General features: G+C 33.2%; 1 protein-coding gene across 1 annotated transcript in view; it reads right to left on the bottom strand.

Annotated features, from left to right (window-relative positions):
* Positions 1-5,528: 5,528 nt before the first annotated feature.
* The window catches only part of LOC127703874 (uncharacterized), a 74,867-nt gene continuing 65,202 nt past the window's right edge, over positions 5,529-15,193 (bottom strand). Inside the window, exons 5-9 of the mRNA XM_052207950.1 lie at positions 13,792-13,905; positions 12,603-12,702; positions 10,541-10,629; positions 7,361-7,471; positions 5,529-5,902 (exon numbers count right to left, since the gene is read on the bottom strand). Of these exons, the coding sequence (XP_052063910.1) occupies positions 5,726-5,902; positions 7,361-7,471; positions 10,541-10,629; positions 12,603-12,702; positions 13,792-13,905 (591 nt within the window). The 3' untranslated portion in view covers positions 5,529-5,725. The remainder of the gene's footprint in view (positions 5,903-7,360; positions 7,472-10,540; positions 10,630-12,602; positions 12,703-13,791; positions 13,906-15,193) is intronic.

Raw genomic sequence — 15,193 nt, 5'->3', positions numbered from 1 at the left:
TTTTGCAATCTTTGAAAATAATTTTTCGTTTTTTTTCCCTTATATTTAAATATTAAATGATGAAATCTCATTATATTTCAAATTTGAGGTAAGTTCTATGATAAGTAAAAAAGTTATTAGCATGTTATTTTAGTCCTGTCATTTTCCTTGCATTGTCCTGTCATTGGTCCAGTCATTAGTGTAACCCACCATGCAGTAGTAACGTGCATTAACTTTTCACAAAAGGCAGTGGCTACGGTTACATTGAAATGTAACAATAATAAAAAAGTTGTTGTTACATTGGAGACTATACTTGCCGGAATGCAGGGCTGGGTAAGGAACTAATTAATTACGAATGTAACAATAATATTCGTGTCTACGGTTACGTTGTGTTATTGTTACGTTTTAAACTTTAACCTTCTATAGTTGTGTTGCTTAATTCTTCGATATGTACTTGATAATAATTTGTTTTGGGTGAAAAATTTAAAACTTGGGATGCGTTTGAATCGAAACGGCAATGAAATTATATCAAAAGACAACATGTAACAACCCCACATGTTTCCAACAAAAATATTGGACGAAAATATATACATACAGAGGAGAAAAATATTTTTCACCTGAAGCATGGCAGACATTGAAAGTTTCTATAACTTCAGAAAGGGATATTGCAGAGTGGAATTGTCAAGTCTGCAAAACGACGTGCACATTGCTGCATCACTCGTTTGTGATGGCTGCCTAGAGTGGTTTCACCAAAAATGCGTCGGACTGAAACATGCTCCCAAAACTACATACTGGATGTGTAGAAACTGCCATTTTAAATTAAAATTTCAAAAATTGTATGCAATATTGTAAAATTAAGATAAAAGTTTTCAGTTTTATTTTAATACATATCACTAGTCCCAGCATACATTGAAGTGCATTAACGTAACAATAACACAACGTAACCGTAGACACAAATATTATTGTTACATTCGTAATTAATCGGTTCCTTACCCAACCCTGCATTCCGGCAATTAGTCTCAAATATAACAATTACTTTTTTTTATTGTAGAGGTAACGCAGAGGTAAACGTGAAAGTAAACGCCCGTTTACTTTTTATGTCTACTAACATTTTGGAGTTAACGCGGCGTTTACATGAATACACGCGAGTAAACGCCGCGTTAACTTTTTTCGCGCTTCTACATGTAATTCTTGGTTTGCACCAAACTGTATGGGTCATTAATCTTTGAAAACTGAACAAAACACGATTGGTTGCATGAATGGCTTATTTGGAACTTTGCGGTTTTTCAAGAATTTATATATTGAAAGATATGCTTATAGATGAGTTTGGCGACTAATGCTTGAAAAGAACATCACACATGTTAAGTTCTTTGACTTACAAATTAAACAGTTACATTTCTGTAAATTAAATTTATCTTCATGCCAAACAGAGCAAGAAGATTAATACTAGTTGATTTTGTAGGTCTTTGATATTAGTATAAATCATGTGTTAATTGAGATGCAATATCAAATCAAAGATATTGCAATTTCAAACTTTGAACAATTAAATTGTTTTACACGCAACATCACTTAAACTAAAATATTAATTCTGAAACTTTTGAAATGGTTAATATTGGCAATGAATTGTGTTCTGGTTAATAATTGCTTTGTATGTTTTGCCAGTCGAATACTACAGTTGAATACATTGCTGTATTGCAGACAAAAAGACTCAAATGAATATTTAATTTATGTGTGTATTTATTTGATTCTTATCTCAGTAAATGTAACGACTCTCAATTGTTCGGCCGCATAAATTGAAATAAAAAAAGTGGAAGTTTCATTAATTGCATTTAATAGTTATGTTTTTTTATAAATCTAATCAAGTATTCCCTAATTATAATGCAGACATTTACCCCAGGGAATTGACTTTAAATGATTTCAATATGAATTGTACATAATGATCTTTTTCTTGATTTGGATAATTTCTACGCGGAACTCAAAACTAAAATTTTCCACAAATAAAGATGATTTTGTATCCTAATTTTAATTTCCCTTTTTTAGACGGTGACGTTCCTTCTGTCCCTTTTACGGTGTGTATACTGCCCACATCGTTCACTATGTCCTTTTATATAGTAAGTTTAGTATATGGTATGTTTAAATTTCAATGAGCGTTATGCATGTATAAATGGAATATTCAGTCAGTGATGTCATTACCAAAAAATCATTAAAAGATGTCATAATTCTTTCAGTGATACAAATATTTGGTGTGAAGGCTTTGTTGTTTATTTCGAAATGATATTACGAACAGGGTGTTACATCCTAATGTTTACGGTGATGTTGTTTATAGTGCTCGTTAATCAAGAAACGATCTGTTTTAACTTATTGGTCGTTAAAGATTATCACTTTAACAATGCAATAAGATCTATGAATATTGTCAATATCGGTAATTACATTGATTCTAATATCCGATTAAATTCATTGGAAAATTTTTCAAACTTATTTCAATACACACAAATAGGCATGAATAAGAGGCATCCGTAATATACCGATGTTTCAACTTTGTTAATATAATTGAAATATACTAACCAATGGAAAAACAATTTAGTGAATCGTCATATCCAGAAATCAAGGCTACTTTGCTTATTTGAATATTATACTAAAGAAATCGGATACGGGTCACGGAAATTATATTGAAATGATAGGGAATTTTGAAAAAAATGTCTGTTTTAACTTTAATTTAAGTGATAGACAGGTTGCGGGGACAGAAAATAAACAAACACAACAATATACACCATTTAAACGAAACAAAATGACTGTCGTTGCATAAATCAAAGTTCCTGAGCTATTTTAAAAATCGAAGCGAAAGGCTTTTAACATTGCAGTATAAAATACAGGCTAAAATGGCTGAAACGTCAAATTTTCAAACTTCGTGTTGAAAATTGGCTAACAAGGTCATTACAAAAACAGGTTGCGGCGATAAAACTTGAGACTTGAATGTCCAAAGAATAAGCAAGTCCAAACCTTGTATGTTTAGTCGTTGAACTCTAGGTTCCCACGTAAAGTTAAAATGCCCCTATTTCAAGAAGAATAAACTCACGAAAACACAAAAAATTCACTAAATTCGCGTTCAATGTTTTGATTTTGACCGCCTGACAACTTTATGGAAATATCAGAGTGGTTATAAACAAGGACTCTGTGACGGGCAACTTATAATATCCGTGTTTTAAAGATTTTAATGATATCAAGCCAGTACAGTTCAAACTATTATCACGTGGTACAGTTCTCATTTACATATTATGAATTTTAATTAGCAAAAGTACTACTAATTTCTGGCTATGTATGAAATCTATCGTTAATCGAGGAGGAACAGTTTACCCATGAATTTCATTTAACTCATTTCCAGTAACGCCAGATTTAAGGGTTTCAAAAGTTTTTTTATTGAACAATTGAAGGCGAAATGACACCACAACCCTCCCCCCCTCCTTTCCGAATAAATTATGAAGGCGTGTACAACTATGAAAATCTCTTCTGTAGATCTGCCGAGCAATAGTTAGTTTAGGAATAAGAGAAAAGAGAACACGATTCATTCGGATAAGGAAAATTGTGTCCGTTTAAGGTGACTCCATCGTTAGCTCAGCATGAAGATCTGATACCAAGCAGTTTATTCATATTCATATATATAATAACTTACATGTCAGCAACTTGTCCTGAGCCTGTCCTCTTGGGTTCAGCATTGTTCAGACATCAATCTATTATCAGTATGTATCAATCAATGTAACTCAGACCATCAAGGTCCCAGATTTTCCGTTTGTAAATTCTGTTTGGGGTTTTGTCTATTATGTATTTTCCTGACAGGGTAGAGATACAGAAAAAAAATTAACAAAATAAATAGAACTTTAAGGTAAATTAAAAAAGAGGGACGTCCATAAAACCGTGAAAAATCAAACGGACATTTGGAAGCTACTGGAAAATAAGGGTATATTTGATAAGGACAGTAATTAAGTCTTCCAACAGGCCTCCTACGGACACCGCGAAGAGTTACTGCAAGGATTATTCACGTGCGGAGAGTGCGAAGTTCTTTTCGACTTTAATGGCTTAAAGCTAGTGTTGGCTGCGAATTCATACATCTCACACAGTCACAAGTCTTTCCGATTTTGCAAGTATTTTATTGCATTTCGAAAGAAGTCCAAAAGTGACCATATCTGTGTACCCCTGTCACCCTTAGGGTTCATTTTCTTTGAACATTAAACTTGCATACAGGTTAACCGGTTAATCAGTCGAAAGTCTATCCGAGTAACTGGTTAGGTAAACATTTTCAATTTGACAACGCTAATTATTTGCGAATATTTATCTATTAGGTCTTGGTACTTGTCGATGAACGTTTTGAGAAAAGGACGAGACGTTCTATGACAAGACCCTGACGCAATAATTTATTGCCCAAACACCGATGACGTTTCATGAAGTTTGAGTTGCAGGTGTTAGCTCTTTAATTTCGTATGGAAGGAAAAATGTATACTCTAACGGAAAATGATTTGGATATGCATGTAGATCAGCCGGCAATGAATTATCGTTTGTACGGAGTTTTGTGAAGTTTGGGTATCCAATACAAACAAGGAAACTTCTCAGATGTGTTGCTTAATGAAATATTCAATGCCATGAAGGAGTATTGATTTGCCAAGATCTCCTCCTTATCATATCGAAAACCCGATAACGTGATGCCCAAATTCCGACTGGCGATCACGTCAAGAGTCAACGACCAAAGGAACATAATAGTTCCAAGATAAATAAGAGGAAAACTGTACAGTAAATAAAATAATACGCATTCAACACATATAATCTTTAACGCCAGACCATCCTGTATTATTTGTGCAGTAGACGCTCAGAATATTTATCCTGGTATTTGCTGATGAACTTTTTGAGAAAAAAGATGAGACGTTCAATGACAAGACCATGACTCATTAATTCATTGCCAAGACACCGATGACATTTCACAAAGTTTGAGTAGCAGTTACAAGCTCTTGCATATAGTATGCATTGAAAAATGTATATTCCGAACGCGTGTGAAATTGGAATATTACTGCTAAGTTGAGGAAAATTTATGATTTCCAAATTGAAATCGTCTCGTTTGTCATAGATTCTGGAACTGAGATGACCGCTGTAGTCAAACTCCAGGTATATGTATGAAATGAGACGGGGGAAGCTGTATCTGTGGTTTCTTTAATCTCTAATTCAGGTGAATATATTCTACTGAAAAATTGGAAAATTACACTTTTAGGTGGTAAACAAGTTAAAAGATAAAACCTGTAACCATGAATAAATTATGATAATAAAAATACAAAAAAAAAAAAAAAAAATTCAATAAATTAGTTGTAAATATACCACTTCGTATGATGCAAGGTACAATTTAATTGGTCTACTAGTTTCGGCCGATATTTCCCGGCGTCAATGGTATCATGATAAATGCAGTAATTATTATCAACTGGATTACTAGACACGTCTAGCTAATGTTATCTGTTGACTGGTGTAAAGCTTGACCACTTCTCAATTCATAATGTTTTGAGTAACTCAGATTAACAGTTTTTGTAAATTTATTTAAGAAATATGTGGAGGTCCAATATTAGCTATTCGTCATATAATCTTTTATGAAAAGAATCTAAATAGTAAACACAGCCATACATTATTAATTAACGTACAAATAATGAAATAAAATTGCATCAGTTTTTTTATGCATAGCGTGCTTTATATTGCTATTTCTATATACATGTATTCAGTATGTGAGACTGAATTTAGAGTTTAGATAGTCAATACTTTTGATTGGCTCGTATTTATTAGATTTGTCCAGGCACTCAATCATCACGTCATCATCCGAGAAAGTAAAAAAGGCTATAGATTGCCTTGTCTGTCCTCTTTCCATGTTTGCACTAGGCATCAAAATTCGGTGTTTCTGAAATGAATCAATGGTATATAAAAGTACTTGTAGATGAGCTCCTTCGTTTAGGAATTGAGTATGAATGTCCCTTTGTTATCTCTCGCCTCTCTTTTACCGTTTTCAAATTAGTTTACTGCGTCCATAATTAGCTACTTTTCATATTGTTTAGTGTGGTTTCATTTATATTTGTTGATTTCGTTTTTGGTGTTTACAGAAAGCAATTGTTATTTCGTTTGGTATCTAACATAATCTTTTCATAGTTTCCTCCTACAATTATATCCGACTTTGTATTACTTATAGTGTTAAAATTGGTGCTTCTAACTACCCATGACAACCTTTAAATCGGGTTTCCCACTAACAATAATGAATACAAAGTGAACATATTTAGTGAAATAGGGAAATGTTACGACATTATTGATTAGAGAATATTAGCCAGAGAACAACTTAAAAAAAACACAATGTACACGATAAATGAACGTGTTTTGAAAAATCCTTAATCAGCTACATGTACACTGGCGAAAAAAGTATGTTTTTATTTAAGAGAAATTACATTCTCTAATAGCAAATATTTCGTACATACTCAAGACGAGAACAAGTTACAAATTAATCAAAAAGATAAATTTTGAAAAAGTTGTTTTAAAATTACTTTAACGCGAAGAGTGCATGACACTCAACCTACACGCGGCATCAGATACTTCCGACTGCACGTGGGTGAGTATTTATACATCCTGATCAGCCAAATCGACCTTAGATCTATGACGTAGCAACTATCTGTGGAAATGCCTCTGGGTAGTGGATGCATTGAGGTCGATTCGTTCGGGACGTTTTAAGAACCTGCCAAATTGACGCCCATTTTAGCGTGGGTTACACTAGCCATGTTTGAATCGCATCAAAATTTAGGGAAAAAATGCGTTATTTTAGTTTAAAGCCGAAAAACCAATAACAGACGTAAAATCAATTTCTGCTCTTAGCATTAAATGCAAGTTGGTTGAGGAATACATTTGAATATAAGAAATAGGAGGGAGATTCTGTTTTAAAATTTAAAATGGAAATTGGGAATGTGTCAAAGAGACAACAACCCGACCAAAGAGCAGAAAACAGCACAAGGCCACCAATGGGTCTTCAACACAGCGAGAAAATCCCGCACCCGGAGTCGGGTTCAGCTGGACCCTAAACATAAATGTGTTCTAGTTCAGTGAAAATGGACGTCACACTAAACTCCGAAATATATAAATGAACTAAAATTAAAAAAAAACAAGACTAACAAAGACCAGAGGCTCCTGACTTGGAACAGGCGCAAAAACGCGGCGGGGTTAAACAAGTTAATATCTTTCAGATTAAATAAAAACACTTTACAATTAACTAAGAAATGAAAATTGAAAACAAAATGTTAAAATGTTATTTTGTTTTTATTTTCACACAAAATGGTACATCAAGCCGTAACCTAAATTCACTAAATTTTATTATACTTACTGTGGCCATTAACTTATCAGCTGTCCATCTTTGTAATATGTCACCGATGTTAACTAAAATAGTACCAGGTATCGGCGTGGCTGGTACAAACTGTCCATCTCGGTTTCTAACCTTTCAAAATGATATTAATTTACTTGGATTTTATATCATGCAACTTTTGTTATATAGATTTTCTTTGTTCTTCGGTCCATGTCTAATTGTAGCTTCTTTTCTCCTGTTATCCTTACATATCACTACAATACTACTGTTAACAATTTGTATACATCACAACAGATAATTATATTCATCGTAAGAGTTTATATATAAAATAATAGTCTGGAAGGAGAGTTTGGTTGAGCACAAACAAACATGTTTAACCCCGCCATATTCTCTATATGCCGGTCCAAAGTCAACGCTTTAGCCTGTAGTTCATTGGTTGTCGTTTATTGCTGTCTGTCATATTTACTTTTCGTTTTTTATTTCGTTGTTGACCAGGTCTTTGGTTTTTTCTTATGTCGGGGCCTTTCATAGCTGACTATACGGTTTGTGTTTTGTTCATTGTTGAAGGCCGTACGGTGACCTATAGTCGCTTAAATTCGCTTCAATTGGATTATGTTGAATAGTTGTCTCATTTGTAATCATAACACATCTCCTTAGTTTATATTTATTAATCATCTCGGTATATATTTCTTATATACACAGTCAATACGTCGGTCTATGCAGTATTTTTGTTCTTGGTTGCGGTTGTAAGATCCAAGATTTTACATTTCCACGTCGCTCAGGAATGTGTTTCTCGAAAAATTTAAAGCACGTGTCCTTGTACTATAATTTATTCTTGAGAAATAACTTCATCCAATAAATGTTCAGTTTTAAGCCTGTTTTATCACTTTATGCTGTCTTTGAAGATAATGTCGTGTGAAAATAGTTTAATAATATTATACGCAATTAATGGAACTTTCAAGACATTTTAAAATAAATAGAGAATGTGTCCATTGGACACGGATGATGGCCTCGCTTGCATATAACGTTATAATGAGGCATAACTCGAGAACGGTAAAAGTGACACCATCCAAATTCGAACTTGATCTGAGTTTTGTGGTAATAAGCATTGCGTATAAGTTTCATAACATTTGGTTGAGGCAAACTAAAATTAGAGAACGGGAATGAAAAATTCAGTAACTTTTCCATTACTAAAGGGGCATAACTTCAGAACGATATAATTGATGCCACCCAAATTTTATCTTGATCTGTGTTTTGTAGTAGTTAGCATTGTGTAAAAGTTTTATAACATTTGGTAGAAGCAAACTGAAGTTAGAGAACGGAAACCAATTTTGTGACGTAAGTACGTACGGGCGGACAAGGATAACACTTAATGCCCCCCTGTCTACTCTAGGGGTCGTGTGCTTCATGAAAATCCAATGATCTGTTAGAATACATAAAATTAAAGTGCCTCTCTTCATGCAATAGTATTCAAACATTTGACTTCTCTGCTTTTTACACTATACTTCCTCATTTAAGACTTAAAGACAGATTAACATAATTGGTCCAATTTTGTTTCATAAAAAATAATAGCAAGTGCAGATGCAAATAACTTGAATTTTTGAATGGACAATTATACGGTATGGGTTTTGCTCATTGTTAAAGGCCGTACGGTGACCTATAGTCGTAAACTTCTCTGTCGGAGAGTTGTCTCTTTTTTTTTTAAATCATACCACATATTCTTATTTTTATATTGGTTAAAACACACTCTTGATTCCAGCAAAAGTTGCACTGAGACTGACATCTTCTAAATGTTGGATATTTTTTATAACAACATATTTGTTAAATTTGGAGGACATGTTTTTTTAAAGGCAATCGGCATGTCTATGGGAACTAACCGTGTCCCCAGTTTTCCCTTTATTCTATATACAGAAGTTTCTAATAATAAGCTGGCTATAAAGTAATGTCCTTTCACTAAATAATTTGGTGACCATGTTGACGGCATTTATCCAAATGAATTTGAAATAAAGGATACCACAGATGCAGTAAAGTCTGTCTAATATCTTGACTTACAGCTATAAATTGACAATGAGGGTCGGCTGAGGAATAAACTTTACGACAAAAGTGATGATTTTAATTCTATGATTGTGAACTTTTCATTTCTGTGTATTGGAACATTCCAGCAGCGCCTGCATACGAAGAATCCATCTCTCAGTTGGTACGATATTTTGCGTTTCCTATCATAATTTCCTTGCTAGAGGGTTACTGCTTATATTGTACATTGAAGCTGCTGCATCAAGGGTTCAAAGTGGCAAAAGTTTTACGTTTTTTTTTGTGTAACATATGACTATCCCGTCTTCTTTTCCTCGACTGTGACATTACCGAATGCGACTTATTACCGGATTTTTCCTTGTTTGAGGAACATGTCGGGTGCCACATCTGGAGCAGGAACTGCTTACCTTTCAGAAGCACGAAAGTTCTCCCCAGCTATGATTGATTGTGTTCGTGTTGCTCAGTCTCTAGCTTTCTATGTAACGTTTGATATTGTATTGTTATTAGTCCTTTCGTCGTTTTTTTTTTATTTTTTGATATATAGATTCTACCACTGCATCGAGTGTGATACGATATTTATCCACTCGAGACAGTTAAATTTTCAAATTTAAAACGCGAGGCTCGCCGAGCGTTTTAAATATTTAAAATTTAACTATCGAGAGTGGATAAATATCGTATTACACAAGATTTGGTGGTGGAATCTGTTTCTCTAATGATTTTCAAACAATATGCAGGCAAACTTATTCCGTCTTTTCGAATGATCTGTAAAAAGATGTGTTCTTTCTATGTGACGTCATCAGGCATGGTCGCCTTTTTCCATGCCGTCACAATAGAAAATTCAGAGGAAAGCAAGTAAGTTAGACGTCATAATCAGATTTTAACCAATGAAGAACTGAGATCAAACGAACCACACGTTGATTATTTTTTTTTATACAATGGGTGCAGAAAGGGATAAATTGACGAAGAATTAGAGAAATGGTATTATCTGTTTTTAATTGTCTTATATTTTCAATTACCCCGGAATGGGCAGGGGGTCTTGAAATCTTCTCTCTGTTTAAACCAAAATCATTTAGACAACTGATTCTATATAATGTTGTTTGAATAAAAGTATACAAACTAGTGGTTTTATCATCAACAGTACTTTATTTGAAAGCTATATAAGAAACATACCTCTAACCCACCAACGTCATCTTGGAAAAGCAAAGTTAAAGGGCCATAATCTGTGTGTTCTCCACATCGTAATTGACCCTCTTTTATTTCTAAATACAATAGACAAACATAACTAATATATAATTCAATTCAATTTTGATTTGGGTTTAACTTATACAGAAAGGTTACTCGTATTTGCATGGAGTCTAAATGTTTCATTAAAAAATGGCGCAATCAGTATGCTCTTTCAATTTGAACGCTTTGTTCGACATATGGAACTTCTGTATTGTTTCGGTGCAAAAAACTGTCTTACCCTTACCTTCCCTTTTTTTCATCCGAGCGCACCGATGAGTCGTATGTAGACGAAACCCACGTCTGACGTAACCAATTGAGACGGTTCTCTTTTTATTATATGTATATGGAAATTAAAGCATGACGGACGGACAGACATATGCATCATTATATATTACAGCAACTTGTTGATAGAAACAAATATAACATTCGTGGAAGAAAACGGACAATTGAAAATCAGGCAAATCCATTTTGTACTTTTTTTTCTAAAATACGTATGATGATTCCTCTTAAAATATAAAAAAGTGACACATTTACATGCTTTTATGTGAAAAAAAAACCAAAAAATTATGGTTGCAAAAAACTCGACGAACTTGATTGTTGTAGACATACTGATAATTCCAGCCAAATTTATAGAATCATCAATTATCATACAAATTTACAGTTACGAAGATGTTATTCTTAACTCAAATTTTACAGAAACAGGAAAACGGGAATAGAAGGTATGGGTGGATAGATATACTTTTTGTGCTTTTCAACTTCATAGAGTTCCATAAATTAGCAGGAAATTCAATATGCCCACAGACATGTCATACGCGTTAAATTCTGTATGTTTCTGTCCCAAGTCATGAGCCTGTAAAACGATTGTTGTCGTTTTTTGTTATATATCATATTTGTTATTCGTTTTGTTAAATTTGGTTTTCTCGTTTGAATTGTTGAACATATGTCAGGTCTGATTAGTTAAACAAGACCCACCCTTACAATTTATTGAGACTAGTCTACTTTTGACTATATAATTTGACAATTCTGTTTTGGAATAGATCTTTTGACAATTCTGCTTTTGACTAGATAATTTGACAATTCTGCTTTTGACTAGATAATTTGACAATTCTGCTTTTGACTAGATCTTTTGACAATTCTGCTTTTGACTAGATCATTTGACAATTTTGCTTTTGACTAGAAAATTTGAAAATTCTGCTTTTGACTAGATAATTTGACAATTTTGCTTTTGACTAGATAATTTGATAATTCTGCTTTTGACCTATTCTATGATCTTGTTTGTTTATACACAGACCAGTCGACAGGTGTCATTTAAAATAAGGACATTTCAGGTTAAAGTTGTTTTATATATTTTTCAAATAAAAGTTATATTATTCTATAATGACAGTTAAGACAAAGGAATCTATACACCAAAATATACCAAATTATACTGTATTAGATTTAAAAAAAGTAATATCAATGTGCGTCTAAAATGAATAATATCGAATCGTCACCATTATTGATTTGTTAACATTTTTATGGACTATGGAAAAAGGGAAACATTAATTTTATTTACTTACAGAACTTGTCTAGATAGATATAAGGAACACCCAGAGCTTTGGAAAAATACAATCGCTGTCAACTTTTTGGTTAAATTGTGCCTTAAGTTATTCAGCAGTTTTCATGAACCAATTCTCTAAACATTATGTTGTTATCAACGATGACAATTAATTCAGTGGTTATCGTTTGTTACCGTATATCATATTTGTTTTTCGCTTATGGTTTTGTACATAAATCGGGCCGTTAGTTTTCTTGTTTGAATTTGTTTTACATTTGTCATTTCGGGGCCTTTTATAGCTTGCTATGCGGTATGGGTTTTGCTCATTGTTGAATGCCGTACAGTGACCCATGGTTTCTAACGTCTTCGTCATTTGATTTCAGCTGGAAAGTTGTCTCATTGGCAGTCATACCACATTTTATACTTTGTAGAGGGAAGTATAAAATAAAGGTAGTCTACAGTGACATATATTACCATAATCCGCAGGAATTTCTGGATAAAACAATGACCTTAATAAACTCTTGTTGTTTGGTGTTCCTATTAGTTTATGACACTTCCGGAAATACTGTTTGTCCTGAAGAACAGAAATGCTACCGTGTCAATAACTGGTGAAATTTCGCTGAGTCGAAACATTCTGAAGAGGACAAGTGTACTGATACTCTTTCTTAATAAATGCCCTAAATTACCATGACCGGAAGATAACATGGGTAATTCACACATGAAATGAATAACTGAAAATTCATTAATTATTGCAATTTTTTATTAGAAAGGAAAACATGTGAGATTAACCATTTCGATTTCAGGAAAATCTGTCTGATGATAATTTATATGCATCGTATATCAGAATAAGAATAAGAGTTGTTAATATTGCGACGCTCACCTAATCTCATTATTTGCATTAATGAAAACTTCGCAAAATATTTTGAATTGTCAGTATTTCAATATGAATGTTCTCGATCTCTTCAGTCTTGGAATATTTTGTGAACTCAGCAAATGGGAAAGTCAAAACGCAAAGAAAAGTGCAGTATATTAATCAAAAGTGATAACAAAATAAACAAGAAATGAAAAACCATGCCCAAATATCTCGATACACCTGCACCGATGTGTGATCTCTTCAAGAGGTTGCAACGGCTAATGTGTAATTTTGTGACATTTTGAATTAGTCTGGATTCGCATGACGAGTGATGAATGCATAGCAGGAAGGAGTTATAACCTGTCGATGCAAACTTCTTTGTAAGTTCATGCGATTACCTCGGTTATTTTCACTTTGAAATGTATATTCAAAAGTAATTTCCGAGATTTAAACATTAGTACCAATCATTTGCCGAAAGCAAAGTTTTCTCTGGAGATGAGAAATATTTTTCACACCGATCGAAACATGTGAAAATAGCATGAAAATTGGAGAAAATATATTTGTTTTTTCTCGTAATCAAATTCTCTCGAGTTCAAACTTCTCCAACTTGGTTTAGTATGGTTTGTGGCTTTTCTGGCGTCTTTTAATCATTTTGGTGTCCCATATTTATACATGCATTTTGTTTGCATTTTTTGTTAATTCCTGAAGGCGTTAACTTAAACAAACGAATACAAAAAAAAAATTATGCATCTGTGAAAGATTTTGTTTTCTCTAGTAAAATGTTTCCCATTGACAAAAATAAAATATTACCTCCAAATTTAGACCATTTGCAATAACATCAAACACTTTCAGTGAAAGTTCTGTTCCTTTGTCCCACAAAATCTCCATAGAACTTTTTAACTCAGGAATATGTGAAGGCCATTCCTGTCAAATGTTTTAAACAATACAAGCACTTCTTACATGTGCAAATAAAGTACAAATGAATAGAGCAAATATGTCGTCATTTAATATATGCTTGCATAGGAAACCGGTTTAATTTTAGTTGAGCATTACTTAAGAGACCTGTGTATTCTACAAAAATGTTCATTGCTCTCAAAATTGTTAAGTCAGTTTTGTTACTTTTTATGACGTAAACAATTTGCACAAACTAGACAAATGGAATTTTGCATCTGTCTATTAACGGTCATATTATGAATAAAGCTATCAAGTATAGGAATTGACCGCGTTAAATCCTTCTCCTTTGCCTAACACACACGTATTGACAAATATATAATTCAGGGTACTGTTGTTGTTGAATCATTCGTATAGTATTTTTGGGGAAAAGGAGGTATGATAATTTCCCCAATTTTTAGTTTGAAGCAATATTTTGTATTTTGAAATTCTGTACAGTTGAAACTGCACATTTTGCAAGGTCGTTTCTATCTTGCTTCACTGTTGTATTCTGTGAAATACAGCAAACGTTATTAGATGTAAAAGGCATGATTATAGAGCAGCCAGTCAATTACTTTTAGATTCTCAGCAACTCAGTATTTAACCCAAAGGTTTCTCTGTGGTATAGAAATATGCTTAGGCCTGTTACATGTAGCTAGTAAACGTTGATAAAGTGGGACGTCCGTTCGACTGCGCCGGGTGTTTAAATAAGCAGCCACGTTCGGTCGGATTGGGGAAGTCAAATGAGATGCCTCCTGTAGGGTAAGAACCCTTGAAACAACTCCCTGTAGATGCCTTGTAGCAAGGCATAATTTCTTCACCTATTCAACATACATTTGTACAGTCTGTTCATAGTGGCAACCAAATTTTACCACCATCATTTAGTTCGACCTATGTAGCAGAAACCATCTATTTTTTGAATGGTTAATGTCTTCTCGACCTGAATATATTCATTCACGAAATAATTACCACTAGTCGTTGATAAGCAATCAATCAATCAATCGACGTATATTTATTTTATTGATTAAATACAGCCAGAATGAACAAAAATGCCGTATTACTTTTCTTTGCTTTTTTACGTGATTTAAAACTGGTTTTTTTTTTTGTTAACTTAATCATTTCATTAAATTGATAAAAATATATTAATTAAATAAAGCCAGAATAAAAAAAAATACCGTTTTTCTTTAAAACTTTTTTTTCTCTTAACTTAATCATATTCATTAAATTGATAAAAATATCTGAAGGAAATCTGCGTGCCGAATGAAAAATGTGACAGGTACAT

The sequence above is a fragment of the Mytilus californianus genome, unplaced genomic scaffold, assembly GCF_021869535.1.
Source record: "Mytilus californianus isolate M0D057914Y unplaced genomic scaffold, xbMytCali1.0.p SCAF_53, whole genome shotgun sequence".
Taxonomy (NCBI): Eukaryota; Metazoa; Mollusca; class Bivalvia; order Mytilida; family Mytilidae; genus Mytilus; species Mytilus californianus.
This window is presented reverse-complemented; position numbering and strand designations above follow the sequence as displayed.